General features: G+C 54.6%; 1 protein-coding gene across 3 annotated transcripts in view; it reads right to left on the bottom strand.

Annotated features, from left to right (window-relative positions):
* TESC (tescalcin) overlaps window positions 1-13,815 on the bottom strand; it is a 66,178-nt gene that overhangs the window by 12,916 nt on the left and 39,447 nt on the right. For all 3 annotated transcript variants that reach the window (XR_003005006.1, XR_003005005.1, XM_024758567.1), the window contains exons 3-6: window positions 8,429-8,509; window positions 2,516-2,655; window positions 894-955; window positions 690-797 (exon numbers count right to left, since the gene is read on the bottom strand). Coding sequence is in view for 1 of the 3 variants with exons in the window: in XM_024758567.1 (XP_024614335.1) it covers window positions 690-797; window positions 894-955; window positions 2,516-2,655; window positions 8,429-8,509 (391 nt within the window). In the remaining 2 variants the exon portion in view is untranslated. The remainder of the gene's footprint in view (window positions 1-689; window positions 798-893; window positions 956-2,515; window positions 2,656-8,428; window positions 8,510-13,815) is intronic.

Below are 13,815 nucleotides of genomic sequence, written 5' to 3'. Positions count from 1 at the left end.
GGCCCTCAAGAGAGCTCCCTGCTGACCCCTGCCCTCCAGGCCACAAATCCCCTCATTAATAATTAAATGAGAGCAAGCCCGGGCTATGCGCCAACCGGGCCTGGCACTGTGCCAGGCACTGCCTGTGGGCCCGAGGAAGCTATGTAGTGGGGTCTACGGCCCCCAAAGCCCAGACTCCCCTGCTTGGCCTGACCCCCCAGGGGTTGGGACATGGGGCCGGTGTCTGGGGGGACAGGAAAGCAGCGAGAAGCCTGTGAGCTGTGGTCTGCGCCAGGCCCGGTTAAAGCGGCGAGCAGGACACGCACAGTCTCTGCCCGCTGGGGCCTCCCACAAACACAGACTAGTACCAGGGCACTCTATGCGCCAACCGGGCCTGGCACTGTGCCAGGCACTGCCTGTGGGCCCGAGGAAGCTATGTAGTGGGGTCTACGGCCCCCAAAGCCCAGACTCCCCTGCTTGGCCTGACCCCCCAGGGGTTGGGACATGGGGCCGGTGTCTGGGGGGACAGGAAAGCAGCGAGAAGCCTGTGAGCTGTGGTCTGCGCCAGGCCCGGTTAAAGCGGCGAGCAGGACACGCACAGTCTCTGCCCGCTGGGGCCTCCCACAAACACAGACTAGTACCAGGGCACGGCACGGCGGGGTCAGCAGGGGCAGGGAGGGATCTGGGGGTCCGGCCCCGGCAGCTCTCACCATCCGCCCCACGCAGACGCTGGCCGCCTCCATCATGGCCCCGTCGGCAATGGAGCGCGCAGATTCCTTCTCGATGTGGGGGTTTCCGGAGAGCAGCTCCTCGACCACCTGCCGGTGGAGCAGAGACGCCGTGAACTTGGGCCTCCATCCCGGCCGCAGGGCAGGGGAGGCGCTGGGGCCCGCCGGCGCGGGAGCATACTTTACATTTCGATACTCTTCCAGGGTGATGCGGCCGTCGCTGTCTGAGTCATACATGTGGAACAGAACTGGGGGTGGCAGGGGGAGAGAGCGGCTGAGTCAGGCAAGGCGGAGGGGAGCCCGGGTCGCCCCGCCCCCCAACCTTCCCCTACCTCAAACTGAGCAAAAGACCCCAGTAACGGAAACCTGCCAAAGCCATAGAGGGCAAGGGCAAAGGCCATGGGGCCAGACCGACCACTTCCTGGTGGGTGACCTTGGGCAAGTGACCTAACTTTTCTGAGCCTCAGCTTCCCCATCTGTAAAATGGGAGTAACCACACATCTGCCTCATGGTGTTGCCAGGTGAGCTAAGGCTGGTGGACCAGGGCCAACGACCGCCTGGCACACTGTGGGTGATGATGTGACAGTCTCATTAACAGGAAGCCAGCTCAGCGTTATTTCAAAGTGTCATTCCTGACAGACCCAAGAGGGCGGCTGTCATCCCAGGCCTGTGGCAGATCATGGACCCGGCTGCCTATATCCTGCCCCTGGCTGATCTGAGCCGGTCCCTGATGGTACGAGGGGCATTCACACCTGCTCCGGTTATTTCACTCTTAGTGACATCACTCAGCATCCCGCAGCCCAACAGAGCCAGGAGCTAAAGGGGAGGTGACCTCTCTGCCCCCTAGCTCAGCCTCAGAATCACAAAGTCCTCGGTCCTGGCATTTATCCAGCCCGACGCTGTGCAAACATCTCTTCCTCTCATCCTCACATGACCCCGTGAGGCCAGGGCTGCCCTGAGCCCATTTCACAGACTGGGCTGCCAAGCTCCCAGAAGCTAAGGCATTTGCCCACAGCCACCCCATTAAGGGAGGGGCAGCCGGGGTTTGAACCAGAGTCTGTCCCATCCCACAGCCCTCACACCCCTTGACCTGGTCCTTGGAACAGTGTGGAAGCCGGGCGGACACCAGGCATCACCGCCCTGCCCCCAACAACCCTCAGTACACATCCAGAGCTAAGTATAGCCCGAGCCCCGTGTTTACATGTCCCTGCGGACGCTGCTGCCTCGGGTGGGATGGAGAGGGATGCTGGAGGCGTGGGAAAGTGCACGGGAAAGGGAGGTGTGACGCAAGCCACCCTGGGACTCTGTGCCATCCCCCACCAAGGCCGACCCCAGCTAAACTTGCTCCGGGACGGACGAGCCCCACAGAGGCCGCCCCGTGAAACTGCGTATGGTGGCCAGTCATGGGCCAGGGGAGGGAAGAAAGGAACTTTCAGGAAGCACCCGAGATCCCACCCAGCCTCAGAATCACCCTTATGCTCAGTCCTCATCCCCACCGTCAGGTTCAGGGTCACACAGCTGCTTAGTGAAGGGGCTGGATTGAACCAGGTCTGTCCAAACCAAGGGCCTTAACCTTTTCGAATCACTGACACCTCCTTCTGTTCCCAGAAAACCACCAGCTGCTGAGAAGTGCCAACAAGGAGGCTGCCATGCAACAGCCTCGGAGGAGACGGAGGTGCAAACCCCACCCTCTGTGTGTGAAAATCGGGACCAACCTCCCCAAGGCTGGTGCAACCTGACCCGACCCTCCCCAACCCCCCCTTGGGGGCGGCCAGGTGCGCACCGGGGAGGGGCCCCAGGACACCCACATCTTAGCTTCTCTTTCCGGCACAGCTGCACCCGCTCCTCATCCATGGTGGTGTCGATAGGCCGGAAGTAGGACATGATGGTCAGAAAGTCCTCGAAGTTGATCTCGTCAGCCAGGCCGCTGGGCCCCTTGCGCAGGTTCCTACGGGAGCCACGAGGGGGTGTCGGAAATGCATTAAGAACAGAATCTTGTCCTGCTACCAACAGCCCTCGAGAACCCGGCCCTTCTGTGCACACACTTCACCTACGATGGCTGTCCCAGCCTTGGGTTCTGTTTCCCAACAACCTGCTCGTGGGGGCCCCGGGCACCAGGGCAGTTCAGTCCAGCCCCTCCCCGGAGCCCCCCCGGCCAGAAATCACCATCTGAGGGCCTGGGGGGAGACACGGGCAACTGCACAGTTGCTGGGATGGAGGGCTTCCCGGGCATGCTGCGGTGCACAGAGCTGGGCACTTACACACGGGGAAAGTGAGGCAGTAATTCCCCCAGGTACATCTCCTGACCCTTACCTTTAGATCGGGGTCAGCGATCTGCTGCCTGGGGGCCAAATCCCACATGCTGCCTATTTTTATACAGCCCATAAACTAAGAGGGGTTTTAATATGGTTGGAAAAAATGCCGGGGAAAAAAAGAATAGCATCTCATGACAAGTGAAAACTCCATGAAATTCAAATTTCGGCGTCCATAAATAAAGTTTTATTGGCACACGGCCAGGCCCATTGATTTGCATAGTATCCGTGGCTGCTTACAAGCTACAGAGGCAGAGTTGAGCAGCTGTGACAGAGACCATGTGGCCCGCAAAACCTAAAATATTTACTCCCTGGCCTTTTAGAGAAAGTTTGCCAATTCCTGCTATCAGCTGTTTAAAACTCCAGCACAACGATCAAAGCAGGCAGCTCTGAGTGACGTTTCCTACCAAAGTGCAAAACTCGCCGATGACGGCAGGTTTTCTGATAGATCATGGCACAGAGTCCCAGGGGGGCCTGCGTCACACCTCCCTTCCCCGCGCACTTTCCCACCACTCCAACATCCCTATGGATGTGCTTTTCTGCAGGGGGCAAGAAAAGGGCTTGTGTTCCAGGCGGGGCTCAGGGAGCGAACCCAAGGCTGGGTCTGCCCTGTGCCTAGCACACGGCGGATACTCAGCAAACGCGTGAGTGCACTGAAAAGCCACTGGGTGAGGGTCCTGGCAGAGAAGAAGAGTTGAGAAAACAGCTTGGAGATGACGCCAACCAAACACGGGCTCCTGGCCCACTGCTGCCAAACCCTCATCGCTAACCGACCTCCGCTGGTGCAGGTGGCCATCGGGCTGATGGGCAGAGGGTCCCTCTGCCCTCACTGTGCATCCTTTCAAAGAGACAGTTCTCAGCTGGCCCGGGATAACAGTCAAGGGCTAGTGCTTGTCAAATGCATTTGGGTCCCACCTGCGGTTAGGACCATATCTCGGTTTAAAGGAATACATTCGAGGTTCTCGCTCTAGGGGCCCATCTACTCCTTTTCAAATACTGCCCCTGAAGTACCACACTTCACAGTTTAGAGATCTCGCTATTCCCAATCTTCCATGCCAGGACATCTTCCAGAAAGAGGTGGCTCCCAAGCCTGGAACAGGGAAGGTGGGTCATGAAACAACAAATCTGAGAGGTAAGGCGAGATCTTCTGGACTCAGGAAGCCTAGTCTTTGAGTAAAAACTCTCAATCTTCCCGGAAATCTTCTCTTACAAAGTTTTTCCACTGCTACTCCAGGCAGATTTTTAATAATCTCCGAGTTCTTGCTGTCAGGGGCACAGTCCAAATTTACAGGGCGTAAACATAGCCCCAGGATGCACTGGGCTCCTCGGAGGTACTTTTCACTGTGTTTGGGTTGCGCGTCCCTCTCAAGGGGTTCAGGCTGCAGCGAGAGGGATGACAATGAGCTCGGGGGACATGTGATCAACCCCGGGGCAGGCTGGCCACGAATGGGTCCTTCTCAGGGAAGGTCGAGACCCGGCTGCTTCAGCATCAGGACCTGATTCAGGGGCTAGGCATCCCTTCTCCTCCTAGTGTCCCCGGGAGGTCCACATGGGCCGGCATCATGGTCTCTAAAGGTGACCACAATGCAGAGACCGAGGAAACCCAGACACAGCACCTAGAACCAGACCCACGTGCACTCCGGTCCACTTCCACAACGGAGCACCCGAGACCTGGGTCGGGGGACAGAAGAACAGGGGCTACATCCGAATCTGCAACCCAGCACGAGAGCATTCTTTCTGCAAGGATGCCTGATTTAGAGCAGTCTTTTTGCTTCCTTAACCCTCCGATGACCCTGTAAGGATCAGAGCCCTTGGAGGTGGGGACAGACCCGGCTCAAACTGCCCTCCAAGACCAGCTTCTTGGTTCAAAACGTCTTAGGAAGCAAGGTGGACGCTGGTATTCCTTGAAAGCAAAATCCCGTCTCCAGCCTCTCCTCTTGAGTCCTCCCCCACCTCCTTGCTGGAACAGGATGAGATGTGAAGGATGCACAGGCGCTGAGCTGCTCTGGGTCCAGGCTAGGGAAGCCTTTCCTTAATCCTCCCCTACTTGGTGACCTCTGGGCTGCCCGCCGACTCACCCGGGGCCTCCCTTTCTCCACACCGTGTCTCTAAGCAGCCGCCCCAGGCTGAGGCCCCAGGACCCACAGGGGAGGCTCTCACCATCCCCTACTGGCCACTGCCCTCCCTCTCCTGCTGTCATGCGTCATCGTCAGATAGCAATTCCCTAGAGCAGGTGCCTCGTGAGCTGCCCGCAATGCAGACCTGCAGACCCGGGAATCCCTCGACTCCGTCCCCATCATATCCAGCCCATCTCCAGTTTCACTCCTCTGATCTCTCTGGGATCCCTCCTCGTCTCTCCTGGGATAGCCTGGTTCAGCCTCCACCATCTCAGCGGGCACACCACATGCAGACAGAATGAGCTTTGTAAAAAGCAAATCAGACTCTGTCGTTCCCCTGCTCGATGCCCTCTGGGAAGCTCCTCCAGCTCTTGGGGTGACCCCCAAGCCCCCAACCTGGTCTCCCAGGCCCAAGAGGTTTGGTCCCAGCCGCCCAGCTCTCACCACCCCTTCCCACCACACTCTCCTCCCCAGGGGCCCAAAAGCTTGTTTCAATGCCCACCTTCTGGGCACTCAACGTTCCCTGATTGACTAAGGCCCCTTCCTCCACCCTTTAGGTGCCACTGCACCTGCGCCGCCCTTAAGAGCTCTGTCCTAACCTCAGATGCCCCAAGTACGGTAGCGGGTCTCTCCTGCCTCTGACTATGGACTGTGGACTCAGGGCACACCTTCTTGTCCTCTGGCCCCTGCCCACGCACTGTCCCCTCAGCAGAGGCAGCGCTCATGAACAGAAGCCCGGCAACGCCTAAATTCCACTCTAAGAGCTGAAAACGCAACTCCCGGATCTGTTCTGGTTCCCACAGGGGACAGCTGAGCACCAAGCCACCTCGGGCCAGATTTGTTTTTTTGTTTTATAAATTTATTTCTATTTACTTATTTTTGGCTGCATTGGTCTTCGTTGCTGCATGCGGGCTTTCTCTAGTTGTGGTGGGGGGGCTGCTCTTCGTTGCAGTGCGCAGGCTTCTCACTGCAGTGGCTTCTCTTGTTGTGGCGCACGGGCTCTAGGCGTGCGGGCTTCAGTAGTTACAGCACGTGGGCTCAGTAGTTGTGGCACACGGGCTTAGTTGCTCCGCAGCATGTGGGATCTTCCCGGACCAGGGCTCGAACCCGTGTCCCCTGCATTGGTAGGCGGATTCTTAACCACTGTGCCACCAGCGAAGTCCCCAGATTTGTTTTAAGGAATAATTACATACAGTAAAAGGCACATATCTTACATTTGGACCAATGTGTGCACCTGAGAAACCCACCCCCCAATCAGGATACCAGAGGTTTCCCTCGGGCCCCTCTCCAGCCCAACCTATCTCCTCCTGGGCTGGCGGTGAGGATGGAAGAACCAAGCCCTTGGCCCTGGGTGGGCTCCACAGGCTCGGGGGAAGCAGGGTTTGCCAGGACCTCTGGCGTGTCATCCTCTCTTCACCTTAGCACACCTAGGGCCAGGAGACACCAGCCCCTCTAGCTCCAACCCACGGAAGGCTGGGTCCCTGGGGCCCGGCCAACTTCACAACTGGCCCAGTCTCATCCAGCTGTTTGGAAACAAGCCTCACAGACACATACATGCAGGCGTGTGTATATACAGACACGTTAGGTGTCACTAGGCTCTGGTCACCCTGCACCCTCTTCCTGTGAGGCCTCCAACTCCAGGCCCTGACAAGCGTGTCATCTCCACGTTTGGGGGCCGCATCACCGCTCCCCCTGCCACCTCCCCTCTCCAGTAGCTGCCAGTCCCCAATGCTGCTCTGCCTTACTGCCCACCCAAGCCTCCCTCTGGGATTCCGCAGGCAGAACGAGATTAAAAAGCAGCTGAGGGCCCTGCCCACCCCACACCTCTCACCATGCTTGGCCTCTGTGCTCCAGTCAGGCCCCCTCTGCCACTCGCACCACTCCCTGTGCCACAGGGTCTTTGCACGTGCAGTTCTGGTCTCTCTCTGCTTTGCCTAGTTAACTCCTGGGCACTCTGTCCTCAGGTCTCACCCCACAGGTCCGGGAGGAAGGCCTCTGCATTTTCTGGGGCAGCCTGAGGACCCCGTAGCCCCAACCCATAAACAGGTGAGGCCTGGAGTCTTCCTCAGGGCCCTGCAGCCCTGGCAGAACCAGAGCTGGGCGGTTCAGGCTCGTACAACTTGAAACCCATCCAGGAGTCCCCACCCATGATACGACCTCAAGGAAGGGACATGCCTATTCCCTTCCTTCCTCTTTCTGCCAGTTCTCTCTGCTTCTCAGCGATCTTTGCAGACACAGGGTGTCAGGCCTGGGCCCCTGGTATGTTTGTCCACAGGTTCTGGCAGCCTGGAGAGGGTGTGACCCCCTCACCCCCCCACCCCTGCACCTCTCCACCAAGCCTCAGACACAGTGATCTCCATGAGGATATGTGAGTCTTTCAACTCCAACGACACTAGACATTCGGGGACATGAGCTCTGGTGTCAGCCTCAGCTTTGGGATACTGTCCATGGTGCCTCTCTCTGCCTCAGTCTGTAAGCCAGGGTGCTGTGCGTAACGACAGCTACCCTGGCTCTTTAACATACCTCATCTCAGCACAGCCTCACAGCAACCCTGAGAGGCAGGTGCTATTATTACCTCTGTTCTATATGTGAGAAAACCGAGGCAGCCTCCAAGAGGGGCCCCAGTGACCCTGCCTCCTGGTATTCACGCCCCATGTAGTCCCCTTTCCAAGTGCGAGGTGACCCAGTGACTTCTGATGAGGACAATACAGCAAAAGTCATGGCATGTTATCTGCAAGATGAAGTTACCAAAAGATGGTCTTTTCCCTCTCAGGTGCCCAATCTCTCTCTCTCTCTCATTGGAACAGCTTACTCTGGAGGAAGCCAGCTGCCAGGTGTGGTAGCCCTGGTGACTGGCCCATGAGATGCCTCCAGCCAATAGCCAGGACAGTGAGCTCGGAAGCAGAGCCTCCCCCAATCGAGCCTTCAGGTGAATGTAGCCCCAGCTGACCCACCCTGAGCCTGAGAACCCAGATCTCTGACTCTCAAAGATGGTTAGCCAATAAATATATATTGCTTCAAACTGCTAAGTTTGGGGGTAATTTGTTTCACAGCCACAGCTAACTAATACAGAGGCCTAGAGAGATTGAGTGAGCTGTCCCAAGTCACCCAGCCATGAATCCAGGACTGCCAGACCCTGGACCTGTGGCTTGTAGCTCCTACCTGACAAAGCCCCCTCTTCTCTGCGTCAGCTTAAGGGGCTGTTCCGAGCACACGAGTCATGCAAGAAGTCACAAGGGCAAATGCTCCCCCAAAGTCACCCACCATCGGCAGCTCCAGGAGAAAGGCCCACCTGTTGTCGAAGAAGGCACGGACGATTTTGGATCTGATCGGGTTGAGCTCCAGGTCAGGGATGTTGTTGAAGTTCTCCTTGCTGGGTACCAAGGAGGGGGCGCACCGGGGAAAGAGTGAGAAAAGAAAGCAGACGTCAGAGAGCATGTTCATCACTTCTCAAGCTGTGTTTTTTTTATCCTGAGCAGACTCCACACGAACAGTCCAGAATGAGACAGGACTGGAATATGCTCCACTGGTCTGTCTCCTCCTCTGACCTCTGGACTGCCAGGACCACAGAGGGTCTGGAGGCTCAGAGATGCCCCTGTGAATCTGATAAACGTCCTAGACATCCACCCCCAGGAAGATGCAGCAACACAAGATCTGCACCCCATTCCGAGGGGTCAGAGAACCCAGGTAGGGAAACCCTCAGTTGGCCCTTCTGGAATCAGAGAAGCAGGATGCTGGCTTGCAGCTTTGGAAGACAGTGTGGCAGGTCCTCAACAAGTGAGAAGCATGGAGTTACCATGTCACCCAGGGATTCCACTCCTAGGTATATACCTGGGTATGTCCCTAGAGAAATGAAAACACTCACCCACATAAAAATCTGCCCATGACTATTCATAGAAGCAGTCTTCCTAACAGCCATAAAGTAGAAACACCCTAAATGTCTATCAACAGATAACTGGATAAATGTGGTCTATCCATATAAGAGAATATTATTCAGCCATAGAAAGGAACGAAATACAGATACAGGCTACAACACGGACGGACCTTAAAGACACAGTGCTAAGTGAAAGAAGGCAGACACAAAAGACCACAGAGTGTATGATTTCATTCATATGAAATGTTCAGAATAAATCAATCCGTAGAGACAGAAAGTAGCTTAGTGACTGCCAGGGGCTGGGGGATTGGGAGTGATGGGGAATGGGGATGGTGTCTAAAGGTATGGGGATTCTTCTGGGGATGATGAAAATGTTGTAAAGTTGACTGTGGTGATGGATGCATAACTCTGTAAACGTACTAAAAGCCATTGCATTTGCACATCTTAGTGGGTGAATTGTAGGATATGTGAACTGCATTTCAGTAAAGCTGTTTAAAAAAAGAGAGAGAGGGACCTCCCTGGTCGTCCAGTGGTTAAGACTCCACACTTCCACCGCAGGGGGTGTGGGTTCCATCCCTGGTGTCCCTGCTCTGGGAACAGGATCCTGCACGCCAAACAGTAGCACGGCCAGAAAAAAGAGAGAGGGAGGAGAAATGCTTGCAGGAGAGGGTGAACTTCAAACACAGACACTCTGTTGCTGCGCACAGGTGTTGCTGGGTCCTAGAGGCTGTGGGTTTGCAGGCGTGGAGGCAGGCAAGTCCCTCATCTACCTGACCTTCCCGCATAAGGCCATCCTTTGTTCTCGGCATCTGCTTCCAGCTCCCTGGACTTCAACGGGGCAGTGGCCTTGGAAGGGACCCAGGGCACAAGCTGGTAATTCCGGTGAACAAGGGGGCACGCCCAGCGGGGAGAGGAGGAAGGATATTAGCCACTTAAAACGAGGATGTCCAGGAGCCCTCAGATTCAGAACTTGAAACTAGAACTAACCCGTGCTGGGAAGGAGGAAGTGCCACGTACACGGAGAATTCAGCACCGTCAGAGTTGGAAGGTTCTGTAACGACACAGCTGACCCCTGTCCTGCCCCCACCTTACAGATGGGGATGCTGAGGCTCAGGGAGGAGAAGCAGGACCTGCCTGGGGCCCCGACGCCCCCGTGTTCTCTCCATCTCTGTGTGTCTCCGCCTCTCCCCATCCCCCAGCGCTCCCAGCTTGGCTTGCTTGCAGCACTTGGCCAAACTCAGGAGCCGGTGTCAGTGGACACCAACATCTTAGATTCCTGAGAGCCCAGTTGTAAAGGGGGCGACACAACGCAGCTGGCCTGCAGCAATGGAATATTATTTGGCCATAAAAAAGGAATGCAGTACTGACTCACGCTACAACACAGATGAACCTTACAAGCATGAACCTTATTTCACCGCTCAGCAGTGAAAGAAGACACACAAAAGGCCACACAGTGTATGATTCCATTTATATGAAATGTCCAGAATGAGCAAATCCATAGAGACGGAAAGCAGACTGGTGGGTGCCAGGGGCCGGGGGATAGTTAATGGCTCGTAGGCACAGGTTTTCTTTTGGGGGTGATGAAAACATTCTAAAATTGACTGTAGACTTCAAGTGGGCGAAGCGTGTCGCATGTGAATTACATCTCAATGAGGCTGTTTTAAAATATCCCTAAGCTATTTTTAAAAACCAAAAAGCAAAGAACCACTGCACTATCGCTCCATCGATATAAAGAACAAAAAGTGAGGTGCTAACCTGTGCAGGTTCACGGTCAGCTATCGCCGGGAATGCTGACTAGGAAGGAGCAGCAGGGAGCGCTTGGGGCTGAGGATGTTCTGCCCTTGCTCTGGGTTTGGGGTCACGGGTGTGTTCAGTCTGTGAAAGACCGTCTCACCGCCCCCGTCCCTTTTCCCCATGCACATGATAGTCGCCCCACACTGGCACAGGCCCCCACCCTGCCCTCCTTCCTCATGAGTGGGAAGCAGCCACAGGAGGAAACAGAAAACCCAGAGCCCCCAGGATGGGAACAGGTCAAGTTAAAGGGGCCACGTGGAGCTTGAGAGGGGATCTGGGGAGAAGGGAAAGGAAGCGAGCAGCTGCTAGTTGGCAGGAGACCCCCAAGCCCTCTCTGGCTTTCACTGGCCAGGGGTCTTGGCTACTGCTATCTCTTCCTCAGCCTTAGTCTCCTCATCTGTGAAGTGGGCACAGCCTCTGGAGTCGGACTTGGGTTCTACCAGCTCTGATACCTGGGACAAGTGACTTAGCCTCTCTGAGCCTCCGTCTGCTCCTCTACACACAGGAGCCTCGGGCGGCTGTCGCTCTCAGCACGGTGCCTGGCGAAGAGCAAGGGCTCCACGGATGGAGGCCTTCAGGCATCCGAGAGCACGGGGACAGGACTCTCGTCTCCACGGCACCACAGCCTCAAGGCCTCGCACGACTGAGGGCTGCGCAGGGGCTCAAAACACGGCGTGTGGACGGAACAGCTGAGCAGAAGGGACGGCGGGTGTGGGCAGGGCACCTGGCCCCCAGGCTCTGCTCCTTCCCCAGCCGTCCACACCCTTTGGTGCCCGCAGGAGTCAGTCTGCAGATCCTTGGAGAGCATCCCGCTCTGCCTTGCCGAGCCCTGGACGGGGCTCTCAGAGGGGCTTTGTCCCAGGGCTGCTGGAAGGACCACATCTGGGGACAACAAAAAAGAGGTCTGACCTCCCAGAGGTGAGGCAGGTGCCAGGAATCGAACTGGGGACACAGTGTCTTTGGGTCCTGGCCGCACAGCCCCTGGCAGTTCTGTGCAGGTGTCTTTGAGGCCTAGCTGCCTTTCTCCAGAAGCTAGAACCACACTGCCCCTCACCACGGGCACCTTACTGACTCTCCAAGGCTCAGTTTCCTCATCTGTGGATTGCGTACAGACCAAGCACCACCCCCCAATATCAAAGGGGAAGTGAAGTCAAGTACACCTGGGGGCCGGTCCAGGCTCTGCTCCTGACCAGGCATGTGGCCCTGGGTGAGCCACTGCATGTCCCAGAGCCTTGATTTCTCATCTGTAAAATGGGGATTGTGGGAATATCCCAGCAGGATCATGGGGTTAATGAAATGACTGAGTGAGATAAACACAGGTGAGGTGCTTAGCATAATGCCTGACACGTAGTGAGATCGTCATTTTAAAATGTTGATGGTGATAATTATAACAGCAGCAGCAGCTGACCTTCTATGTACTCCCAAGGTGTCAGGTACTGTTCTGAGAGCTCTATATTATTATCCTACAAGGTAAGAACATATTTCCACCTTACAGATGAGGAAACCGAGGCAGAGAGGTGAAGAAATGTCTTACTGCTAAGAACAATACCCCTGACTTCGGTGGCACACGGAAGCTCTAGCCCGGGAGCAGCTTCTCCTAAGGGGCGTGGGGAGGGGACTAAGACTTTCCTGCCAGGATTTTTTGTGCAAAGGCATGGGGATGGGAGAACCACCTGGTGCCAAGTAGGGAATTCTTGGGAATTCCCTGGCCGTCCAGTGGTTAGGACTCAGTGCTTTCACTATCATGGCCTGGGTTCAATCCCTGGTTGAGGAACTAAGATCCTGCAAGCCACGTGGTGCAGCCCCCCCTCCCAAAAAAAAAAGCAGGGAGAGAGAGTAGACAGCAGAAGCAAGAAGAACTACAATCCTGCAGCCTGTGGAACAAAAACCACATTCACAGGAAGACAGACAAGATGGAAAGGCAGAGGACTATGTACCAGATGAAGGAACAAGATAAAACCCCAGAAAAACAGCTAAATGAAGTGGAGATAGGCAATCTTCCAGAAAAAGAATTCAGAGTAATGGTAGTGAAAATGACCCAGGACCTTGGAAAAACAATGGAGGCAAAGATCGAGAAGATGCAAGAGATGTTTAACAAAGACCTAGAAGAAATAAAGAACAAACAAACAGAGACGAACAATACAATAACTGAAATGAAAACTACACTAGAAGGAATCAATAGCAGAATAACTGAGGCAGAAGAACAGATAAGTGACCTGGAAGACAGAATGGTGGAATTCACTGCTGCGGAACAGAAAAAGAAAAAAAGAATGAAAAGAAATGAAGACAGCCTAAGAGACCTCTGGGACAACATTAAATGCAACAACATTCGCGTTATAGGGGTCCCAGAAGGTGAAGGGAGAGAGAAAGGACCCGAGAAAATATTTGAAGAGATTATAGTCGAAAACTTCCCCAACATGGGAAAGTTTTTAGCCACCCAAGTCCAGGAAGTGCAGAGAGAGTCCCATACAGGATAAACCCAAGGAGAAACACGCTGAGACATACAGTAATCAAATTTTCAAAAATTAAAGACAAAGAAAAGTTATTGAAAGCAGCAAGGGAAAAATGACAAATAACATACAAGGGAACTCCCATAAGGTAAACAGCTGATTTCTCAGCAGAAACTCTACAAGCCAGAAGGGAGTGGCATGATATACTTAAAGTGATGAAAGGAAAGAATCAACAACCAATATTACCCTACCCGGCAAGGATTTCATTCAGATTCGATGGAGAAATCAAAAGCTTTACAGACAAGCAAAAGCTAATACAAATTCTTAGAAAGGTATAACCTTCCAAGACGGAACCAGGAAGAAATAGAAAATATGAACAGACCAATCACAAGTAATGAAATTGAAACTGATTTGATTAAAATCAGTTTTAATCAGAAATTGATTAAAAATCTTCCAACAAACAAAAGTCCAGGACCAGATGCCTTCACAGGTGAATTCTATCAAACATTTAGAGAAGAGCTAACAGCCATCCTTCTCAAACTCTTCCAAAAAACTGCAGAG

This window comes from Neophocaena asiaeorientalis, unplaced genomic scaffold (genome assembly GCF_003031525.2).
Source record: "Neophocaena asiaeorientalis asiaeorientalis breed wild unplaced genomic scaffold, Neophocaena_asiaeorientalis_V1.1 scaffold77, whole genome shotgun sequence".
NCBI lineage: Eukaryota > Metazoa > Chordata > Mammalia > Artiodactyla > Phocoenidae > Neophocaena > Neophocaena asiaeorientalis.
This window is presented reverse-complemented; position numbering and strand designations above follow the sequence as displayed.